The sequence below is a fragment of the Artemia franciscana genome, chromosome 21 (genome assembly GCF_032884065.1).
Source record: "Artemia franciscana chromosome 21, ASM3288406v1, whole genome shotgun sequence".
Classification (NCBI taxonomy): Eukaryota; Metazoa; Arthropoda; class Branchiopoda; order Anostraca; family Artemiidae; genus Artemia; species Artemia franciscana.
Genome location: NC_088883.1, coordinates 4,918,128 through 4,942,609, shown reverse-complemented (window position 1 = coordinate 4,942,609; position 24,482 = coordinate 4,918,128). Strand labels below are relative to the sequence as shown.

Below are 24,482 nucleotides of genomic sequence, written 5' to 3'. Positions count from 1 at the left end.
CCGTCCTACGGACTGTCATATTTTAGAACCATACTTAACCGCTGTCATCACTGTGATGTTCTAGTCTTGATTCGTATATTCCTCTTCCAATTCTTCCAAGCTTTTTAAAACATGGGAGAAGCTTTACTTGGAGGAATGCTCCGAGGGAAAAATGAACGGGGGAGGGATTACCCAGTATTATTTGAAGAAGCGTTCAGAGCGATTAGTCAACACTAACGCTGACTACTACTAGTAAAGTTTGATTTTTATCCCAATTCCTTAAAAATGACTCCTGAAACACAAGGGCCATTTAATTAGAAAAAAAGCTATTTTAAAAGTTTTAAAAAGTTTAGCTTGAAGAAAAAGGTATTGATGAGGGGACACCCCCACCCTTCATATACAGAATAATTTCCTTTCGTCTCAAGTCTTCATCAGGCTCCTTACTTTCAGTAAAAATAATTGTTATTTTATTCAATATTAATTTTTAAATGAAGTATTCCGTCTCGGATTCACACTGCAATTGCATATTCTTAGTCAAAAAATCCTAAAATGGTTAAATTATTTGAGACATTTGTAATCAATTTTGAAAAATTCGTCAAAATTTTACAGAATGTGACAAAGCGAACAAAAACTCAGAAGTTTTAAACTTGAAATAGAATCCAACAACACATATTTTAATAAGAATACTTTAACACAAGAATTATTATAAATGCTACAATCAACAATTATTTAGTGCAACAACAAATAAGCATTACAATTTTTGAAAGGCTGATAAATCGGGTTGCGAATTTGGCATATTTTGTGTGAAGTGGATATACTCCAGTTCCATTTATTGGGACATGATGACACATAAGGATAAAGAGGCGACACATTTTAGAAAATTTGGGACACAAAAAGGAATACATTTTGTAAATTTATGACACAGAAGGAAACATTTCCCAACTAGGGATAAACTTTGGTGAAAAAATTTCAATTTTCATCAAAGTAGTATTTTTTCTCTGTGTGTTTTTTAAGCATCCTAATTTTTCCCGAGACGTCGTAAGTAATGGGTTTTCCTTAAGGTAAGGGATTGACAAGCTTATATATGTTTGGCGGTTTCACACTAAGTCATTTTGTATGAATGTTCTATGTATATTTTTGTTTTTTTGAATTATTTTTGGTATCTACAAAGCTTCTTTGGCCAATAAAACAGCTATTAAAACAACCGGGGTTGCCAAATTTCTGGTCCCTGAATGTGTCCCTTGAGCATCCAAAAATTAACATTTTTTGCCAAATTATGTTCATTTTTTTCTCTGTAGATGTCAATCTTGAAATCTCAAATAACTGTAGTTTCTTTAAGAATTGTGTTATTGACCAAAAGAAGTTTTATAAAACTCTTTCAAAGCGGCCAGTTAACGTCAAATATAATGAAAAATAGGCTAATTCATAAATACAGAATTAATGAGTATGAAAACACTAAACTCATAAAAATATGTTAACAGTAAAAAACTACTTGTTGGAGCTCAAGGCTCATCTTCGTGCAATAGTTTCATCTTAGCAGGATTTCTGTTAGAGTTGCCTTAACAGGCAATCCTGTTAAGGATTGCCAAACATAAATTACTTTTGACTCTCAAAAAAGCACTAGAACTTTCAATTTATAATAGAAAGAACTCCTTTGGAAGTTTCAAAAAAAAAATCCTTTTGTAGAAAGTGCTTTGGCCAGGAAAAAAAAATAATAGAAAAATAACACATTACGCCTATATCACTCTTAGCTTCAGCAGTGCTGCTGCGCTGCTTTTGAAGTCGCTGCTGTGCTGCGCTGCTGCCTATCTAGTCGTTTTGAGTTTTAATTAGTATAAGGATTTATATCTGCTGAATTTATTTATTGGATTGTTACATGTTCTTTGTACTATTTTAAACAGCATTACAATTTAGATGCGATACGTTTGGGGAAAAGAGGGCTTTGGAAGGGGGGGGGGGCTAGTTGCCCTCCTCTGACTTTCGGATTTTTAAAAGGAACTTGAACTTTCAATTTCAAATCAAATGAGCTTTTTCTAAAGTTTACACGACCAACCTTTACATGAAATCTTGTGTGTCTCCGGAGCATAAATTAAAGCCCTTATCCTCATGCTCTGGGGTTATTGTTAACCCCAGAGGCCTTGTTATGTGATCTTTAGAATTTTTAAATTAAATGGCTATCTTAAAATTTTTATCGGATGCATTTGGGGAAAAGAGGACGAGATTAAGTGGCTAGTTGCCCTCCGATCACTTATCAAACAGTTCGTGGTAACGAACTGTAGTAAGGAGCGACCCGGCTCAATAGTAACCAAAACTCTAAAAAATAGAATTTTTATACCAATAGCTACATCAAAACAATCGCATTTTAATGCTTATTTTAAATATATAATTTTACCAAGTTTAACCTTACCCATCAAAAGTTATGAGCCTGAGAAAATTTGCCATATTTTAGAAAATAGGGGGAAACACCCCCTAAAAGTTATAGAATCTTAACGAAAATCACATCATCAGATTCAGCGTATCAGAGAACCCTATTGTAGAAGTTTCAAGCTCCTATCTACAAAAATGTGGAATTTTGCATTTTTTGCCAGAAGGCAGAACACGGATGCGTGTTTATTTATTTGTTTGTTTGTTTTTTGTTTTTTTCCCAGGGGTGATCGTATCGACTCAATGGTCCTAGAATGTTGCGAGTGGGCTCATACTAACGGAAATGACAAGTTCTAGCGCCCTTTTTAAGTGACCAAAAAAGTTTAGGGCACCTAGGCCCCCTCCCACGCTAATCATTTTCCCGAAGTCAACGGATAAAAGTTCTGAGATACCCCTTTTATTCAGCGTAGTCAAAAAACCTTGTTAAATTTCTTTGGGGACGACTTACTCCCCCACAGTCCCCATGGGAGGGGCAACAAGTTACAAACTTTGACAAGTGCTTACATATAGTAATGGTTATTGAGCAGTGTACAGACGTTTTCAGGGGTATTTTTCGGTTGAGGGGAGGGGCTGAGAAGAGGGGGATGTGCTGGGGGAACTTTCCATCTGGGAATTGGTCATGGGGGAAGAAAATTTCCATGAAGGGAGCGCAGGATTTTCCAGCATTATTTAGAAAAAAAATGAAAAAATAAATATGAAAAAAGTTTTTCATCTGGAAGTAAGGAGCAGCATTAAAACTTATAACGAACATAAACTATTACACATATGAGGGGCTAACCTCCTCCTAATACCTCGCTCTTTACGTTAAAGTATTTTTAGTAATTTCAACTATTTATTCTATGGCTTTTGTGATTCAGGGGTCATTGTTAATGAATTGGGACAAAATCTAAGCGTTAGTGTAAAGAGCGAGGTACTGACGAGGGGATGAACCCCCTCATATACGTAATAAAAAAACATGAGAATACAAAACTTCGTTAAAGCTAATTTATGAGTTACGTATATCTTTTACTAATAAAAACATTCGTAAAAAACTGAAAGTTCCTAGGCTTCCTCCCCCGCTCTTTTTTTCTCAAAATAATTCGATCAAAACCATGAGAAAGCCATTTAGCAAAAAAAATAAATATGCAAATTTAGTTTGAATTATTCCTCTGCGGAGAGCCAAAATCATAACATGCATTGATTCAAAAACATTCAGAAATTAAATAAAAAAACAAGTTATTTTTTTAACTGAAAGTAAGGAGCGACATTAAAACTTAAAACGAACAGAAATTATTTTGTATATGAAAGGGGCTGCTTCCTCATCAACGCCCCACTCTTTACACTAAAGTTTTTTACCGTTTTAAAAAGAAGAGCTGAGAGAAAGAGTCAAACTTTAGCGTAAAGAGCGGGGTGTTGAAGAGGAAGCAACCCCTTTCATATACGAATTAATTTCTGTTCGTTTTAAGTTTTAATGTTGCTCCTTACTTTCAGTTAAAAACTTGTTTGTTTTTTTATTTAATGACTCTTAAAAAGGACACTAGAATTCCTTACTTTCTATCCAATGAGTCCCCTTGAAATTTATTAGGATATTTCCTTTCATAAAAACCTCTTATGCTAACAATGGGCAACTAGCACAACTCATTGACCTTGCCCCGAGGGCTTTGGGCGGGATACCACCCTAAAAAACGTAGTTACTGGACCTTTCAAACATCTTTAACAAAATAGCAATATCAAAATTTTGATTGGATCTATTTGGGGAATGATGGGGTGGTTGCCCTTCAATATATTTTGATTCTTAAAACGGGCACTAGAACTTTTTATTACCAATCGAATGAGCTCCTTTGGAGGTTTCTATGATAACTCCTTCAGTGCAAAGTGCCCTGGTAAAGAAAAAAAAAATAGGTTGTGAGACTATTCGTAAACAGATTCAAACTGACAGAATTTATCTGGGTGCTTGACTTTTGTTTTGATTCCATACTGTTTAGACTCCAAATTTTTCATTTTGTCAACTTTTTTATTTTTAGTTGGTAATACTTGATAAATAGATAAATGTTTTTACCTGACTATCGGAAGCCATAGGTGTTTCAAACAGTTCGTGGTAACGAACTGTAGTAAGGAGCGAGCCGGCTTAATAGTAACCGAAACTCTAAAAAATGGAACTTTGATACCAATAGTTAAACTACAAAATCGCATTTTAATGCTGATTTTAAATATACAGCTTTCATCAAGATTAGTCTTACTTATCAAAAGTTACGAGCCTGAGAAAATTTGCCTCATTTTAGAAAATAGGGGAAAATACCCCCTAAAAGTCATACAATCTTAACGAAAATCTCACCATCAGATTCAGAGTATCAGAGAACCTTATTGTAGAAATTTCAAGCTCCTATCTACAAAAATGTGAAATTTCGCATTTTTTGCCAGAAGAAAATTTCAAGCTCCTATCTACAAAAATGTGAAATTTCGCATTTTTTGCCAGAAGACAAATCACAGATTCGTGTTTATTTGTTTTTTTTTGTTTTTTTTTCTCCAGGGGTGATCGTATCGACCCAGCGGTCCTAGAATGTCACGAGAGGGCTTATTCTAATGGAAATTGAAAAGTTCTAGTGCCCTTTATAAGTGACCGAGAAATTAAAGGGCACCTAGGCCCCCTCCCACGCTCATTTTCCCCCCAAAGTCATCAGATCCTAATTCTGAGATAGCCATTTTATTCACCATAGTCGAAAACCCTAATAACTATGTCTTTGAGAACAACTTACTCCCCCGCAGTTCTCGCGCGAGGGGTTGCAAGTTACAAACTTTGACCTGTGCTTACATTTATAGCAGTGGTTACTGGGAAGTGTGCGGACGCTTTCAGGGGGATTTTTTTTTGGCTTGGGAGGGAGAGTTGAGGTGGGGGGTTACGTGGGAGGATCTTTACATGGAAAAACTTCTCAATGGGGAAGAGACTTACAATGAAGGGGGCGCGGGATTTTTTTTAGCATTATTTAAAAAAACAATGAAAAAATAAATATGAATAGATTTTTCTACTGAAAGTGAGGAGCAGCATTAAAACTTAAAACAAGCAGAAATTATTACGCATATGAGAGATTTACCTCCTCGTAATACCTTGTTCTTTATGCTAAAGTACTTTTAGTAATTTCAACTATTTATTCTACGGCCTTTGTGATTCAAGGGTCATCCTTAAGGAATTGGGACAGAATTTAAGCTTTAGTGTAAATTAGCGAGGTATCGACGAGGGGTGAACCCCCTCATATACGCAATAAAAATATACGAATATAGAAGTTCGTTACGTAAGTTTATTCGTAAATTACGTACATTTTTTACTAATGAAAATATTCTTAAAAAATTAAAAGTTCTAGTTGCATTTTTAAGTAATCAAAAATTGTTGGACAGCTAGGCTTCCTCCCTCGCTCCTTTTTTCTCAAAAATCTTCCAATTAAAACTATGAGAAAGCCATTTAGCCAAAAAAAATAAAAAATAAATATTCAAATTTCGTTTGAAGCATATATGTGCAGAGAGCCAAGATCAAAACATGCATTAATTAAAGACCGTCCAGAAATTTTTTTTATTTAATACAAAAACAGGGCATGCTTTCCTATTATTTTGACTGTAGTGTATAAGCAACGAGAAATATTATGATTTATAGATGAAAGAATAGAAACTTGCAAAGAATTTCAAGAATATTAGCAGATATTTTTTTCGGAAAAAGAAAGCAATTCTGAAAAATACAGTTTTAAGCGTAAATATTAACAAAAAGTGAATAGTTAAGTAGATTTGGACCTAAATAAGCAGTTTTAACTCTACCGTGGTGCTAGTGACTTTTTTTTTTTTTTTTTTTTTTTTTTTTTTTTTTTTTTTTTTTTTTTTTTTTTTTTTTTTTTTTTTAGAAGAATCTATATCCAGTATGGAAATATTTTGTTTTATGTCATAAATCTGCAAAAGGTGTCCCTTTTAATGTTCCAAATTTCTAAAATATGTCCCTTATTCGCCCTATTTTGTCATTGTGTCCCGACACAAAGAAATATGTCCAGTTGACAACCCTGAAAACAACCTCTAGATTTAGCACTGAGATTTCAACCTACACAGGCTGAACCGACCTACACAGTTGAACCTTTCAAAAATTGATTATTTGGCTTAATGATTTCTGGCTTTTTAGCTCGGGTGTTTTCCTGAAGAGGCAAATAAAGTTTTGACGAAACTAAGTAGTCAAATATATATTCTCTTTAAATACGAATGATTAAATAATCTCATGTTAAATAATCACTCAAGATCAAATTGTGATGAATCTTCCAGTTCCTTTTTGGTGGAACCATTTAATTTAATAACTAATTTAATTTAATAACTGTATTTTTTTTAGGGACAGGAGGTTCTCTCATAAAAGACCAAAGAACACCCTAAATGTTAAACATGCATATGTTTAAAGCGTTAAGCTATTAGTAATTATCATGCTAATAGTAATAATGCCTAAGAAGGTATCATTTCCAAATATTTTTTCTTAAATTGTAGCTGAAGATTAAATAGTGATAAAGTATATACACCATAAAAACCGCAGGTGAAAAAATTACGGTACTTATCGGTTATATAATAGACACTATAAAATTTCGACACAAGAAACTGATCAAGTAAATTCTTTATGCTGTCGATCATTGGGATGGCGAAGATCAGATGGTATAATAACCGGTTTGTTTTATTTCATCAGCTTTATCAAAAGTTTGGGCTATATATTTGCACATTAGGGAGGGGGGGGGGTAAATCATAGCATATATTTAATACAGCAATGGTTAGCTTACGCATTTAATATATGCTATGCTTTATCCCCAAGCCCCACTAATGTGAAAATATAAAGGCCAAATTTGATCCTAACTATTATATATTCATAATTTTTTGTTTCATTTCATTAGCATTAATCGGACTTCTCTTACCGAGTGTCTATTATATAACCGATAAATAAAAAATTACTTCCGTTTCCAGGAGGAGAGGTTGTGAAACACAAAAGTTTTATAATTTGATTAAGTAATGCCCAGAAATTCCACAAAAAATGCGGTTTAAGGCCGCTCATTCTTGGGTTAATTACCAAAGCCCCCCTCTACCTTTGTCCCAAGGCAAATCCTAGCTTATTGGTCTTAAATATATATAAGAAATGAGAACTAGTCTAGTTTTTTAAATAGTTTTAATTGTTTTAAAAAGTAGAATTGTGGCAAAGAGTCAAACTTTAGCGTAAAGAGCGAGGGATTGCTGAGGTGACAACCCATTTCATATACAGAGTAATTTCTGTTCATTTTAAGATTTAATGTCGCTCCTTACTATCAGTTAAAAAAAACTAGTTTTTTTATTTAATTTCTGAACGTTTTTGAATTAATGCATGTTTGATTTTGACTCTCCGCACATAAATTATTAAACTGGAATTTATACATAAATTCTTTTTTTGGCTAGATGGCTTTCTCTTAGTTTTGATCAGACGGTTTTGAGAAATAAGACGTGGGGAAGGAGGCCTAGCTGCCCTCCAATTTGTCGGTTACTTAAAAAGGTAACTAGAACTTTTAACTTTTAACGAACATTTTTATTAGTAAAAAATATACGTAACTTAAGAATTAACTTACGTAACATACTTTTATATTATTATTTAACTATTATGTAAATGAGGGGGTTTGTCCCCTCGTTAATACCTTGCTCTTTACACTAAATCTTAATTTTGTCCCAATTCCTTAAGAATGACCCCTGAATCAGAAAGGCCGTAGAATAAATAGTTGAAATTACTAAAAATACTTTAGCATAAAGAGCGAGGTATTTATCTCTTCCTAAATGCATCGCTCTTTATGCAAAAGTATTTTTAAACCCTTCAAATGCGTAATAATCTTTGTTTATTTTAAGTTTAATGCTACTCCTTACTTTCAACTGAAAAAACTCTTTCATGTTTATTTTTTCATTGTTTTTTTTTTTATAGTAATGCTAGAAAATCCCGCGCCCCTTTCATTGAATTTCTCTTTCTCCATGGCATATTCCTCTAAAGAAAGATCCTCCCATATAGCCTCCTCCCCTCAACCCCACCCCAAACCAAAAAAATTCCCCTGAAAACTTCTGTACACTTCCCAATAGTCATTACTGTATGTAAACACTGGTCAAAGTTTGTAACTTGTAGTCCCTTTCCCCCAGGGACTGTGGGGGAGTAAGTCATCCCCAAAGACATAGTTATTAAGGTTTTCGACTATGCCGAACAAAATAGCTATCTAGAAATTTTGATCCGTTGACTTTGGGAAAACATGAACGTGGGAGGGGGCCTAGGTGCCCTCCAACTTTTTGGTCACTTAAAAAGGGCACTAGAACTTTTCATTTCCCTTAGAATTAGCCCTCTTTCGAAATTCTAGGACTGCTTTGTCGATACGATGACCTCTGGGAAAAAAACAAAAACAAAACTGTCTTCTGGCAAAAAATACGAAATTCCACATTTTTGTAGATAGGAGCTTGGAATTTTTGCTATAGGGTTCTCTGAGACGCTGAATGCGATGGTGTGATTTTGGGGGGGGGGAATTTAAGGGGGTGTTTCCCCCTATTTTCCAAAATAAGGCAAATTTTCTCAGGCTCTTAACTTTTGATGACCAAGACTAAATTTGATGAAACTTATATCTTTAAAATAAGCAAGAAAATTCGATTCTTTTGATGTATCTTTTAGCATCAAAATTCCGGTTTTTAGAGTTTCGTTTACTATTAAGCCGGGTCGTTCCTTAGTACAGTTTGTTACCACGAACTGTTTGAATTCGACAAAACCATAAATGTAAGAGTTCCTCCATAAATAGGGATAAGTGATATTAGTTATGCAAGCAGAATTATTATGTTTTAAGGAGCCAAAATCAGGGAGAAATGTCTTGAAAAAGCAAGAAAGATATATTTTTCTTCTTTTTTTAAAGAAATTTAAAATATACGAACTTTTTCGTCAGGGGAAGTCCACAAGCTCTCTTCGTGGTGCTTACGGCTCTTCAGAATTTGAATTTCCGAATTTGAAATTTGAATTTTCATAATTTGATACTTTGAGAAATAAAAAAAGAATAGTGTATGTTGTATAATGTAGTATATCTTATTTAGTTTACGGTCCATCTAGGAAAAAAAACAACTATTTTTTGAGCGTTTCTTTTTTCTAAGATGAAACTAGGTAAGATCTTTGCGACTGAGTTCTTTTCACAGGAGATTGAGCTATTTATAGGAGAAGAAACATTTTCGATACGTATGTTCTGCCAATTACTGGCTTCTTCCATATAATCAATATTTTTTCAAAGCCCAATTTCTAGAATAGTTCATTCACCTTTTCAATAAGCCTTATTGCGTAATCTTTTTTTTTGTTCCTAAAGATAATATTACAAGTTTCGAACTCTCATTAATAATAAAAAGATCGACAATATATCCTTAATAATGAAAAACTCCTTTCTTTATATCTGATTATTTTATTTTTATCACTAGCTTGATTTCGTTGCTTCCTCGGTATAAAAGAAAAACCTTAACTACCTATGTTGATTATTTCAAGATTATCTTAAGATATATCTTAAGATTATATATCTTTATATCTTTATATCTTAAGATTCTGTCGAAGAGTCAACCAGGCTGAAATACCTAAACAAAAAAAATTGGCTAATATCCAAATTTCAAGCATACTACGTTAGAAGCACTAAATTATTCCAAGGACATAGATCGATGCATTTACTTAGCATATTATTCAGTAAAAATTTAAAATAAATTTCTTCAAATTCCCTAAAAATCCATCTTAACTGGCAAAAATTATATTAAAATCGATGTAAGAATTCTCGTCCTGGAATTATTGACTTATGTAAAACTTTTTTAAATGAAAAGAACCAGCTACTTATGGATATACCTGAATATAATTCAATATTTATAAATAGAAAGATAATTTTGAGATAGTCATTTTGTTCAATAAAGTTTAAATGTCAAATAACAAGAACTCAGGGGTTGACACAACTTCCAGAGCTCGAGGGAAGTGTTTTAAGCTATTAGTCTTTTGTTCTTGAACTTTCTAATCGCTTCACCACCCTACAAGTGAACAATGAAGGTATTGATCAGGGTTCTAATTTTTTGCTAAATCTAATGATGTGATTTTTATTAAGGTCGGCATTTTTGGGTGAGTTTTACCAATATTTCGAAGTGAAGCAAATATTCTCAGGCGTGTAACGTTTGACAGCATCATAATCCACCTGCAAGGCTTTATGGCTAGGAATACAGGGATAAAAACAACTACACAAACCCAAAAACAAACACAGAAAACGCAGTAATTAACCAACTGCAGCCCACTACTCATTAATCACCAAAACTAAGCCAGAGTGATGAGCAATTAGCAAATGCAACAAACCGTCCCAATGGTGTCCACAGTGCGGAGTAAAACATTGGAAAAGAAAAAAAAATATTAAAAAAAATAGAAAAGAAAACGAAAAAGATTAGAAAAGACAATCAATGCTATGATTTTAGACAGAATTGGCCAAAACGATGAGAAATATAATAAGACCACCTGAGAGGTTAAACGGACAAAATAGAAAAAAAAACTGTTATGTTTCTTTCAAAGGGACATAATTGTTTTGGGAGATTGTACTTTTTATGCCGTGCTGGTACTTTTAAAGACCCTGAGTAGTACCATTAATTTCTCTGGAGCTCTGATTTCAGGAATCAGCTGATAAATATCATTTTTCCTGTCTCAAATATAACATGGTTGTGTCTATTGAAGTCCTGATCAATGTTGGGTTATTTTTTGATTAACCGATGTGTCGATACTTTTGATTTCTATATTTCGAAAGCAGTTTTTTTTCTTTAATCATATTAACCCAAGGTTTTGAGAAAGTTTAATGACGAAAACTGTAAGAGTATTTGCTATTTTTTCGAAAATCGAATAAAGTAAGATCAAATTTGATTACACAAATGAATATCACGAAAGCCAAAATTCGAAATTTTGCAGGACAAAGAAAAATAAACTACTGGCTATATTTGGCTATACCAAAACTGCAACATATCAATGTTTTTACCTGAGTGTTGGTCCCGCCTCTCAGTAATTAAATAAACAACAAGTTTTTTTTTTAACTGCAAGTAAGGAGCGACATTAAAACTTAAAACGAAGAGAAATTATTTCGTACATGAAAGGGATTTCCCCCTTCTCAACACCCACTCCTTAGGCTGAAGTTTGACTATTTTTTACAACTCTACTTTTTAAAATAATTAAAAAGCTTTGCGTAGTAAAGAGCGAGGTGTTGAGAAGGGGACAACCCCTTTCATATACGGAATAATTTCGATTTGTTTTAAGTTTTAATGTCGCTCCTTACTTGCAGTTAAAAAATTTGTGTTTTTTTATTTAGTTTCTGAACGTTTTTGAATAAATGCATGTTTTGATTTTGGCTCACCGAACAGGAATAATTAAAACGAAATTTGCATATTAATTTTTTTTTGCTAAATGGCTTTCTAATAGTTTTGATCGGACGATTTTGATAAGAAAACAGGGAGGGGGAGGAGGCCTGGTTGCCCTCCAATTTTTCACTACTTGAAAATGCAATTAGATTTTTTTATTTTATGTACGAACGTTTTTGTTATAAACACAAACAATATGTGTTTTTGTTTCGAACGTTTTTGTTATAAACATAAACATAAGCAATAAACATACGTACCTTACGAATTAACTTACGTAACGAACTTCTATATTTGTGTATTTTTATTACGTATATAAGGGGGTTTGCCCCCTCGTCAATACCTTGCTCTTTACACTAAAGCTTGAATTTTATCCCAAATCTTTAAGAAAGATCCCTGAATCACAAAGGCCATAGAGTAAATAATTGAATTTACTAAAAATACTTTATCGTAAAGAACAAGGTATTGTGGAGGAGAATCTTCTTATATACGTAATATCTTGTGTTCGTTTTAAGTTTTAATGCTACTCATTACTTCCAGGTGAAATTTTTTTTTATTTTCTCATATTTTTTTTAAATAATGCTAGGAAATACTGTGCCCCCTTCATGGAAATTCCCCTCCCTCATGGTAAATTCCTCCATTGAAAAATTCTCCTACGTAACCAACTCCTCCGAACCATCCCAACCCCAATGCGAAAAAGGCCCCCTGAAAACGTCTGTATACTTCAGAATAACCATTACCATATATAAATAATGGTCAAAGTTTGTAACTTGCAGCCCCTCCCCCAGGGTCTCTGGGGGATTAAGTCGTCCCCAAAGACATAGTTATTAGATTTTAGACTAAATTGAACAAAATGGCTATCTCAAAATTTTGATACGATGACTTGATAATTTTTTCGCTTAATTGTAAACTACTAATCGGAATTCATGGTTTTTGCGTTGAAAACTTTTTCTTTTTCTTTTCCTTAAACTGCTATTAATACCAAAATCCTTCCGATCGGTCTAACTAAGCCTCTTTAAGGCAAAGTTTAATATTACGATCATGCATTATAATTTCATGATCATTTCACTTTCTGTTTTATTTCATTCTCATTTGACTCTTTGATCAGGAATAAACAGGATATTATTTTCTGTTTTCTGTCCCGCCATGTTGTAAACGCTAGGCTTATATCATCTACCATTATTTCTTTGTTTCTATAACTTATGGACAAACAATCCTTATCTAATTTCGCTCATCTTAGCTGTTTTTTTTGCTGTCTCACAAAAAAATTCTCTTTAGAATATCTCCTTACTGGCCCCCCTTCTACTCCACTACCCTTCCTACTCCCTACAACAGAAACAGTATAAAAAGAATAACCCGGAAGCTGCGTAAATCCCACATCACCATAATTGGTCCTTAAATTTCAGGAGGAGGCCTACTTGTCGATCTTATGAAAATGGCAGCTAAAACCAGGAATTATTCCGAAGTAGATGAAGCTATCCGTGCAATGGTCAAACCTTATCTCTACAATGGAGGAGCTGGAAAACTTGTGCATGTTGCACATATGGTGATAAATCGCAACAAAGACAGGCCAAAGCACAAACAGGTTTTTCATCTGTTTTTTCCAACCCGATTCCCAAAAAATAATCGCCTCTGTTTTCATACCTTTATAAAGATATTTTATTTCACCTCTATTTTCTGACTGACTGTATTTCAAACAGTAGGTTGTACGAAAAATGTGGTTCAATCCCGCTTTCTAGGTCTATAGTGAAAGAAAGGTTGAGATGGCTAGGCCACGTTCTGCGGATGAAGGATGACAGATTGCCGAAAATTGTCCTTTTTGGCCAACCGTCTGGGGCTACACGGAAAGTAGGTTGTCCTCATCTGGGGAGGGAGGATGTCATAAATAAACATTTAAAGGAAATGGGAACTTCCTAGGAATGTGTAAAGAGGGAGGCCTTGAAAAGATTAGGTTGGAGGAGGAGCGTGCGCAGCTGTGTTGGCATCAGGCGGCTTGGTGCTGCAGATAGTTATTAGCAGTTGTAGTAGTAGTAGTTTCTTTTATTTGGGTAATCTGGCTTTTATAGAGTTCAGCTTTAGAATCTTATAGTGCCTTCCAGAATCCTTTATCTGGCTTATTATCTTAATATTGACTTCCCCGGATGTAATCCATAAAAACAACGGCCAATACTTATCCAGCAGCCTGTCAACTGGAAAGCTGTTGGTAACTAGGCGAATAATCGCAATAACAACGTGTACTCCACTGTAAACACAGCTTATTTACAAACTTCTGAACATATTTCACAATTACTTTCCTTTTTTTTTCTCTGCGCATAATTCCGTGTATTTTTTCCAATTTTGTAATAACTGAAATTTTGGTTTATGCATAAGGTCACTTATGCTCATTTATTTAACTTTATCTCTCATAGATGTAACTTACCTGGAAATTAATCCGGACGGTTTTAATTAACCTCTGACGTTGTTTACGTCTCGTCAAGCTCTTTATTTGAGAGCCAATCATAGCCTTTAAAATTTTTGAAAGCAGCTCAATCATATTCGCCGTCCAGTCATAGCCGACTGTTCAAAAATGATTCGGGCTTGTCGGATAAGTAATCTCTGGAATACCCGAAAGCTCTTTTATATGTAGCCTAGGTCAATATTATATTTCCAGAGAAGCTGAATAAAAACGGACCAATAGGAAAGTTTGGTTTTCCAACCGGAATGCGTGTTTTCTAGGACGTGTTGACAATTTGATGTATACAATAACCAGACAATATCTTCAAAACTTAGTGACTCCATTTTGAAAATATCGTCTTTAAGTGACTAGGGAACGTATGTTCTTTGTACAAATTACAAAAAAAAAACAACAACTAGGGTTTTCCATCAAAATCGAAGCTGGTGATTCGGTAACCGGGTCGCACCACTTGGGTTCAAAGTTGGGGCAGCGGCTTGCTAATTTTGGTACCTAAGTAAATTAAAGGTATCCAAAAACAGGGATGCCGATTACTTGTTTTGGTTCTCAGGGAAACCCGATAGTAGAGTAGAAAATCTGAAAGTAACTCCATGAAAACCTGGCACCAGAGTAATCATTACAAGTTCAAACTATTACGCTAGAAAAACAGAAGTCAATAGTATATATAGAATAAATAGATAGATGACAAGCTTTTTTGGTTGCATTGCTTCTTAAGCCCCTCCCTCTTCCAAGTCCAAAAATGTAGTGTCATAAGATGTGAACATTCGTCTTTGGTAAAAGGTTTTGATGATGGCCCTACCTGACACTGGATGGGATACCATCGTATCATCTACTTCATTGATTGATTTTTAAAAGATGCTGGAATCAATAAGCTGCTATCTGTACTTTAGATGCCTTTGCATTATAGAAATTGACAAGCTCCTACCTAAAGTGGGATCCAAGGGTACACAAACCTGGCTGCTGAATGCCCGGAAACACAGAGTCAAATACAACGTGACAAATAGCAAATTTCAATTTTTTAATGTGTTTTATCTGTTCTCCACGACCTATGGACGAAGTAGTTCTTACAATAGCTATATGTTATATCCGAGTCTTGTAACAAGGTTGTATATTTGCATATTTGAGTTTCGTCTCAAATAGGCCATTTATAGCCTATAAAAGCCTACTTGAAGTCTTAGAGTAAGAGTTTTTCTGGTTTTGCTGACATCACAACAGAACAACATCACAACAATGCATCACAACAGAACAACTGTTTTTATGCATCACAACAGAACAACAGCTTCGTTTAAATATTTTAATTTCTCCATAATTTTTTTAAAACCAATTCCATGTTTTTACTTTTGCTATTTGCAGTCCAGTAGATAAAAAGAACCGATTCAATAGGAAGAATTATGTGTTCTTTCCCAATTTGCAATACGTGGTGAGTTTTGCATTAGGAAAAAAAACGTAGCTCTTCGAATTCAAGATTACGTGAGTTGAATCCCAGTTCCCACTGTCAGTTTAGGTACTGGATCTATAAGGGATATGTAAAATATGTCGAATAATTTAGAACTATAAACGTCAAGCCAGACCACCTCTTTTATAATTAAATAAAAAAAACAAGTGTTTTGAAATGAAAGTAAGGAGCGACATTAAAACTTAAAACGAACAGAAATTACTCCGTATATGAAAGGGGCTTTTCCTCCTCGACACCCCGCTCCTTACGCTAAAGTTTTTTATTGTTTTAAAAAGTAGAGTTGCGAGAAAGAATCAAACTTTAGCGCAAGGAGCGGGGTGTCGAGGAGGAAAAGCCCCTTTCATATACGGAGTACTTTCTGTTCGTTTTAAGTTTTAATGTTGCTCCTTACTTTCATTTCAAAACACTTGTTTTTTATTTAATTTCACAACGTTTTTGAATTAATGCATGTTTTTACCTTGGCTCTCCTCACATAAATAATTAAAACGAAATTTGCATATTAATTTTTTTTTTTTTGGCTAAATGTCTTTGACATAGTTTTAATCGGAAGATTTTGAGAAAAAAAGAGCGAGGGATGAGGCCTAGTTGCCCTCCAATTTTTTGATTACTTAAAAAGGCAACTAGAACTTTTACATTTTTACGAACGATTTCATTAGTAAAAAATATACGTAACTTACGAAAGTTTTTGAATTAATGCATGTCTGATTTTTGCTCTCCGTACATAAATTATTAAAATGAAATTTGCATATTAATTCTTTTTTTGGCTAAATGGCTTTCTCTTAGTTTTGATCAGACGATTTTGAGAAATAAGGAGGCCTAGTTGCACTCCAATTTTTCGGTTACTTAAAAAGGCAACTAGATCTTTTACTTTTTAACGGACGTTTTTATTATTAAAAAAAAAATACGTAACTTAAGAATTAACTTACGTAACAAACTTTTATATTCTTATATTTTTGATTATTTATATGAGAGGGTTGGTCCCCTCGTTAATACCTTGCTCTTCACACTAAATCTTGTTTTGTCCCAATTCTTTAAGAATGACCCCTGAATCAGAAAGGCCGTAGAATAAATAGTTGAAATTACTTAAAAAATTTTTGGCATAAAGAGCGAAGTATTTATCTCCTCCTAAATACCTCGCTCTTTATGCTAAAGTATTTTTAGAACCCCTCATATGCGTAATAATCTCTGTTCGTTTTAAGTTTTTATGCTTCTCCTCACTTTCAATTGAAAAAACTTTTTCATGTTTATATTTTCATTGTTTTTTTTTTATAGTAATGCTAGAAAGTCCTGCGCCCTTTTCATTGAATTTCTCTTCCCCCATGAAATATTCCTCCAAGGAAAGATCCTCCCATATAGCCCCCTCCCCTGAACCCCACACCCAAACCAAAAAAATCCCCCTGATAACGACGGTACACTTCCCAGTAACTATTACTGTATGTAAACATTGGTCAAACTTTGTAACTTGCAGCCCCTCCCCCAGGGACTGTGGGGGGTAAGTCATCCCCAAAGACATAGTTATTATGGTTTTCGACTATGCGGAACAAAATGGCTATCTCAAAATTGTGATCCGTTGACTTTGGGAAAAAATGAGCGTGGGAGGGGGCCTAGGTGCCCTCCAATTTTTTTGGTCACTTAAAAAGGGCACTAGAACTTTTTATTCCGTTAGAATGAGCCCTCTTGCAACACTCTAGGACCACTTGGTCGATACGATGACCCCTGGGGAAAAAAAAACAAAAAAACAAAAAAAACAAAGAAACACGCACCCGTGATTTGTCTTCTGGCAAAAATATGAAATTCCACATTTTTGTAGATTGGACCTTGAAATTTTTTCTACAGGGTTCTCTGATACGCTGAATGCGATGGTGCAATTTTCGTTAAGATCCTATGACTTTTAGGGGGTGTTACGCCCTATTTTCCAAAATAAGGCAAATATTCTCAGGCTCGTAACTTTTGATGACAAAGCCTAAATTTGATGAAACTTATATATTTAAAATCAGAATAAAAATTCGATTCTTTTGATATATCTTTTAGCATCGAAATTCCGTTTTTTAGAGTTTCGTTTACTATTGAGCCGGGTCGCTTTAGAATTCCATGGTTAATAAAACACTACTAAGTCTTTTTGAAAAATCACTGCTCCAGAGCAATTTTTTAAAAGCCAGTCGATAATATATACCATTTTATTTGGCACCATTTTCCAGTTTATATTTTAGAAAAAATAAATAATTTTTAAGAATAAATTCATATATATTTTTGAAAGTTAATAAATAAGAAAAAATGTGTACTTGTTAATTATCCAGAAAACACTCAAGAAGTTTGTTTTGTTTGATCAGAGTAAACAGGTTTTTCTGTCGCATTTGGTTATAATTAGCTTATTCTTTCGTGAAATATACTACTATACAGGCATATTTTATTAAATTTTAATATATAGAGGTGGTTAGGTTAGGTATTTAATAAAATACGTTCTGGGTGGCCTGCTTTCCATAATTCTTTGATGTAGTTTCCATAATTTGTTGCTAAAGTATTATAAATAAATAAAAAAGTTTTTTTAACGGAAAGTAAGGAGCGACATTAAAATTTAAAACGAACAGAAATTACTTCGTATATGAAAGTGACTGCTTCCTCATCAACGCCCCACTCTTTACGCTAAAGTTTGACTCTTTCTCTTAACTCTATGTTTTAAAACAGTAAAACTTGGGTGTGTAACTTGGGTGTGTTCAGTATAATTAACAAGTACCAAAAAATGTTTTCAAATGAAAATAGAAAAAAGCCTTTGTTTTAAAGATTGATTTATTCTTTATTGAGGGTATTATCAATATACGTAACACGTTGAAACTGTAATGTGAAGAGCCAGGAGTGGGTTCGGGGCTTAAAGCCTGGAGGGTGTACAATTATTTGTGCTTGTTTTCAGTTTTAATTTTACAATGTATCTTCATTTGAAAACGTTTCCTTTGTATTTTTTTCCCGTTTCTTATTATTGTCATGGGAAATATATATATATATATATATATATATATATATATATATATATATATATATATATATATATATATATATATATATATATATATATATACATATATATATATATAATATATATATATATATATATATATATATATATATATATATATATATATATATATATATATATATATATATATATATATATATATATATATATATATATATATATATATATATATATATATACATATATATATATATATAATATATATATATATATATATATATATATATATATATATATATATATATATATATATATATATATATATATATATATATATATATATATATATATATTTCCCAAGCCATCGTAAGTTAGGCTCGACTAGCCTCCTTAATGTGCCTCCTTACCCTTCTTTACAATAGTTTAACTTATGCATAATAGTACTTCAAAATGACGAGGGCCTTGAAAAAATGCATCCATTTAACGTTTAAAATCATTGCTTGTATCATGTTCAAACAAGCTGCAATGCGTCTATCATTTTACTCAATAGCTCGTGATGGCACGTGTTTGTCGGGAATACTGCAGGACGACAAGCTCAAAAAGGTCTGTGAATCGTAAGGCTGTAAGCTCTCGTATAATTTAAGTTGAAACAAGGTGCATACCATCCATACCTCTCTGCTAAAATAAGACAGAGGAGGGGAGGAAAATTAGGACGTTTAAGGGCGTTTTACATCATCGGCCTACATTAATTTTTCAATCATTGTGTTATTGAAAATATTGTATTATTGCAGTTTTAATAAAGTAAAAGATGGCTTGCTTTTTACTAAAAAGGTTGCCGGTGGGTGGATGGGTTGGGGATAGGGTTTAGGCTTCACAGGAGGCGTAAAGGGCCTACTGCTAGCCATTTTGATTGTAAACCAATATGGTTTGGTATTTCAGTTCAATCAGACCGTTCGTTTCGAAGAAGGATGAATATAATAGCTTGAAACATACGGCTCTTGAACACCTTCAATTTGATGCTGTAATTATTATCAATTCATTCCCCTCCTCATTTCGTTACTGTGCTGTAACCTTATTTTAATATATAAATATTCTGGCCGTTTTCATTGGAAGAACCCAACAGCAATTAGGGGAGAGTTTATTAGAGCATAGGTCCTCAATAGACAAGGCCATGAGGGTACGCCAAAGACTTTTGATTTTTGATTCCGCCTTGGCTCAACATTTGTACAATAATCCATGCCATTTCATCCTATTTGACAGCACCTCCATTACTGCCCCCCTTAAAGGTTATTGTTTTAAAAAGTAGAGTTGTGAGAAAGAGTCAAACTTTAGCGTAAAGAGCGGGGCGTTGAGGAGCGGACAGCCCTTTTCATATTTGGAATAATTTCTGTTCGTCTTAAGTTTTAATGTCTCTCCTTACTTTCAGTTAAAATTATTTTTTTTATTTAATTACTGAGCGTTTTTGAATTTAAACCAGGTTTTGAATTTGGCTCACCGTACATGCATAATCACAACAAAATTTGTATATTAATTTTACTTTTTTTTTTTTACTAATAATGACCTTATAATAGCAGAAGTTTGACTTTTGTTCCAGTTAAGGATGACTCCTGAATCCCAAAGGCTGTTCAATTAGAATAATAACCTTTTTAAAAGTTAAAAAAGAATGTTTAGCGTAAGAGCAAACTATTGAGGAGAGGCACTCCCCCTCTTATATACGTAATATGTTCTGTTCGTTTTAAGTTTTAATATTGCTTCTTACTTTCAGTTGAAATTTTTTTTTTTTAACTTGTGATCGTTTTTTAAATAATTTCGGGAAATCCTCTATGGAAAGATCCCTTTCCACGCGAAATTTTTCCATGGACGAATTCTGCTACGTAGCTTAAATTAGCAATATTTGCGGAACTTATTTTGTACGGCATAGTAACAGAACAGCGAAAGAGGTCGAATTTTTATCAAAATGAAAATAACAAGTTGAGCAATTCTCAAATGACTAAAATGAATGGAAGTAAGGATCTTCAGAAGATATTCGCAATAATTTATATTCGTTTTGTTATAATGTTATTATTTACTTTCCGTTGGAAAAAAACTTGTTTTTTTTATTTAATAACAAACACAAGCCGAAGACATCCAATAACTTTGATTTGGTATCACAAAAAAATCATAGTTATGAAGCTATAAAACATAAAATTAAATGCTAAGATTGGCCAGAAAATAACAAAAACAAATTATTGCTTATATCAGCCATTATTTAACACAATATGAACTTTAGCGTAAGGAGTGAAGTATTGACGAGAGGGCGAATTCCCTCATATACGTAATATGAAGGGGTTCGCCCCCCTCGTCAATACCTCACTTTTTAGGCTAAGGTTTGAATTTTGTTGAATAATGGCCAATATAAGCAATAATTTGTTTGTATTTTTGTTTCAATAATTTTGTATTGTTTTCTGGCCAAATTTAGCATTTAATTTTATCTTAAGCAACTTCATAATTATGATTTCATTGTGATAATAAACCGAAGATATTGTGTGTCTTCGGCTTGTGTTTGTTATTAAAGTTTGAATTTTGTTAAATAGCAGCTGATATAAGCAATAATTTGTTTGTCTAATATTTGTGTTAATTTGTTTGTTTCCAATTGTTTAAGAATCACCCCTGAATCACAAAGGCCGTTTAATAGCTCTTTTGAAATTATTAAAAATTCTTCAGCGTAAAGAGCGAGATATTGACGAGGGAACAAACCCCCTCATATACGTAATAATTTCTGTTCGGCTTAAGTTTAAATGTTACTCCTTTCTTTCAGATAAACAAACTTCTTTTTTATTTAATTTTCGATTTTTTAAAATAATGCTCAGAAATCCAGTGCCCCCTTGATGGATCTGCTCGTTCCCCATGAAAAATTCCTTGATGAAAAGATCCTCCCGCGTAACCAAATACCCCCCCCCCCACCAGAAAAAAAAACGTGAAAACTTTGTATACTTACCAATAAACGATGCTATGTGTAAACAAGAGGAAAAGTTCATAACTTACAGCCTTTCTCGCGGCGACTCTGGGGGATCAAGTCGTCCTCAAAGACATAGTTGTCAGATATTTTGACTATGTTGAACAAAATGGCTAGCTCAAAATTTTGATACTCGTGACTTTGGGAAAAACATTAGCGTGGGGGAACCTATTTGCACTTCAACTTAAAAGGCACTAGAACTTTATTTTCTGAGCCCTTTCACGAAATTCTAGGACCACTGGGTGGATAAAATCACCCCTGGAAAAAAAAACTAATAATCACGCATACATGATATTTCTTCTAGCAAAAATAAAAAATCCACACTTTAGCAGATAGGAGCTTGAAACTTCTACAATAGGATTCTCTGATAACCTGAATCTAATTGTATGACTTTCATTAAGATTCCATGATTTTTAGGGGCTTTTCCTTCCTTTTGTCAAAAATGAGGCAAATTTTCTCAGGCTCGTAGTTTTAGATGGATTAGATTAAACTTGACGAAACTTATATATTTAAACTCAGCATAAAAATACAATTCTCTTGATGTATCTATTGGCGTAAAAATTCCATTTTTTATATTTTCGGTTAATGTTGAACCAGATCGCTCCTTACTTACAGTTCGTTACCACGAACTGTTTGATAAGATCACCTCTGGAGAAAACAAAATACAAAAAAAGAAACAAATAAAACTCTGGAAAAGAATAAAAAATTCTATGTTTGTATTTAGGAGCTTGAAACCTCTACATAAGGATTCTTTGATGTGCTAAATATGATATTGCGGTTTTCATTAAGATTGGTTGGGTTTTTGGGGGTGTTTTATCCCTTATTTCAAAAAATTAGCTAATTATCTCAGGCGCTGAACTTCTGTTCAGTAAAAATAAACTTAAAGAATAAATATTTATTCGCAAAAACCTCAATGATATATTTATCAAACGTTTCGTGGTAATGAACTGTAGTAAGGAGAGATCCGGCACAATAGTAACCAAAACTTTAAAAAACGGAATTTTGATGCTAATACATACATAAAAAGAATTAAATTTTTATGCTGATATAGTATCTTAGCAAAAATCACACCATACAATTCAACGTATCCGATAACCCTACTCTAGTCTATCTACAAAAATGTAGAATTTCGTTTCTTTTGCCAGAAGACCGATCACGGGTTCGTGTTTATTTGCCTTTTTTTCCCAGGGGTGATATTATCGTTCCAGTGGTTCTAGAATGTCACAAAAGGGTTCATTTTAACGAAAATTAAAAGTTCTAGTGCCCTTTTTAAGTGACCAAAAGAATTGGAGGGCACCTAGGTCTCCTCCCCCACTTATTTTCACCCGAAGTCACCGGATCAAAATTTTGAGATAGCCATTTTGTTCAGCATAGTCGAAAAACTTAATAATAATTTCTTTGGGGATGACCTAATCCCCCACAGTCATCGGGGGAGGGGCTGCAAGTCGCAAACTTTGATCATTGTTCATGTATAGAAATGGTTATTGGGAAGTGTACAGATGTTTTCAGGGGGATTTTTTCTGGTAGGGGAAAGGGGGGTCAAGGAGAGGGGATTATGTGGGATAATCAATTCAGGGAGAATTCATCTTGGGGGAAGAGAAATTCCATGAAGGGGGCGCAGGATTTTCTAGCATTCTTTGAAAAAAGTTTTTTCAACTGAATGTAAGGAACAGCATTAAAACCTCAAACAAACAGAAATTATTATGCATATGAGGAGGTTCATCTCCTTCTAAATACATCGCTCTTTACACTAAAGTACTTTTCGTAGTTTCAACTATTTTTTTCTACGACCTTTGTGATTCAGGGTTCATTTTGAAAGAATTGGGATAAAATTTAAGCTTTAGTGTAAAGAGTTTTAGTGTTTAGTGTAAAAATATACGAATATAGAAGCTCGTCACGTAAGTTTATTCGTAAGTTACATATATTTATTACTAATAATAAACTTCGTACAAAAAATTTAAAAGTTCTAGTTTCCTTTTTAAGTAACCGAAAGATTGGAGGGCAAATAGGCAAATAGTCCGATCAAAACAACGAGAAAGCCATTTAGCCATAAAAAAATTAATATGTAAATTTTGTTTAATTATTCATGTGTGGAGAGCCAAAATAAAAAAAAAATTTCATCTGCGACATTAAAACTTACAACGAAAAGAAATTAGTCTTTACGCTAAAGTTTGTCTCTTTCTCACAACTCTACTTTTTAAAACAGAACAAAAATTTAGCGTAAAGAGTGAGGCGTTGAGGAGGGAACAACTCCTTTCATATACGGAATAATTTCCGTTCGTTTTAAGTTTTAATGTCGCTCCTTGCTTGCAGTTAAAAAAAACTTATTTTTTTTCTATTTAATTTCTGAGCGTTTTTGAATTAATGCTTGTTTTCATTTTGGCTCACCGAACATGAATAATTAAAACGAAACTTGTATATTAATTTTTTTTGGTAAATGGCTTTCTCATAGTTTTGATTAGACGATTTTGATAAAAAATAGGATGGGGGAGGAGGCCTAGTTGCCCTTCATTTTTTAGTTACTTAAAAGTGCAACGAGATTTTTTTTTTTTACGAACGTTTTTGTTAGTAATAAACATGCGTGCCTTACGAATTAACTTACGTAACGAACTCCTATATTTGTATATTTGTATTAAATATATGAGGGGTTTCGCCCCCTCGTCAATACCTCACTCTTTACACCAAAGCTTGAATTTTGTCCAAAATTCTTAAGAACCCCTGAATCACAAAGGCTGTAGAATAAATAGTTGAAATTACTAAAACTGCTATAGCGTAGAGAGCAAGGTATTGTGGAGGAGACGAACCCCCCTATATGCGTAATACTTTATGTTCGTTT

At 33.5% G+C, this 24,482-nt stretch overlaps 1 protein-coding gene across 2 annotated transcripts in view; it reads left to right on the top strand.

The window, feature by feature from the left end:
• LOC136041060 (uncharacterized) overlaps positions 1-24,482 on the top strand; it is a 70,389-nt gene that overhangs the window by 24,613 nt on the left and 21,294 nt on the right. For both annotated transcript variants that reach the window (XM_065725603.1, XM_065725605.1), the window contains exon 2: positions 13,179-13,357. In XM_065725603.1, the coding sequence (XP_065581675.1) occupies positions 13,179-13,357 (179 nt within the window). The remainder of the gene's footprint in view (positions 1-13,178; positions 13,358-24,482) is intronic.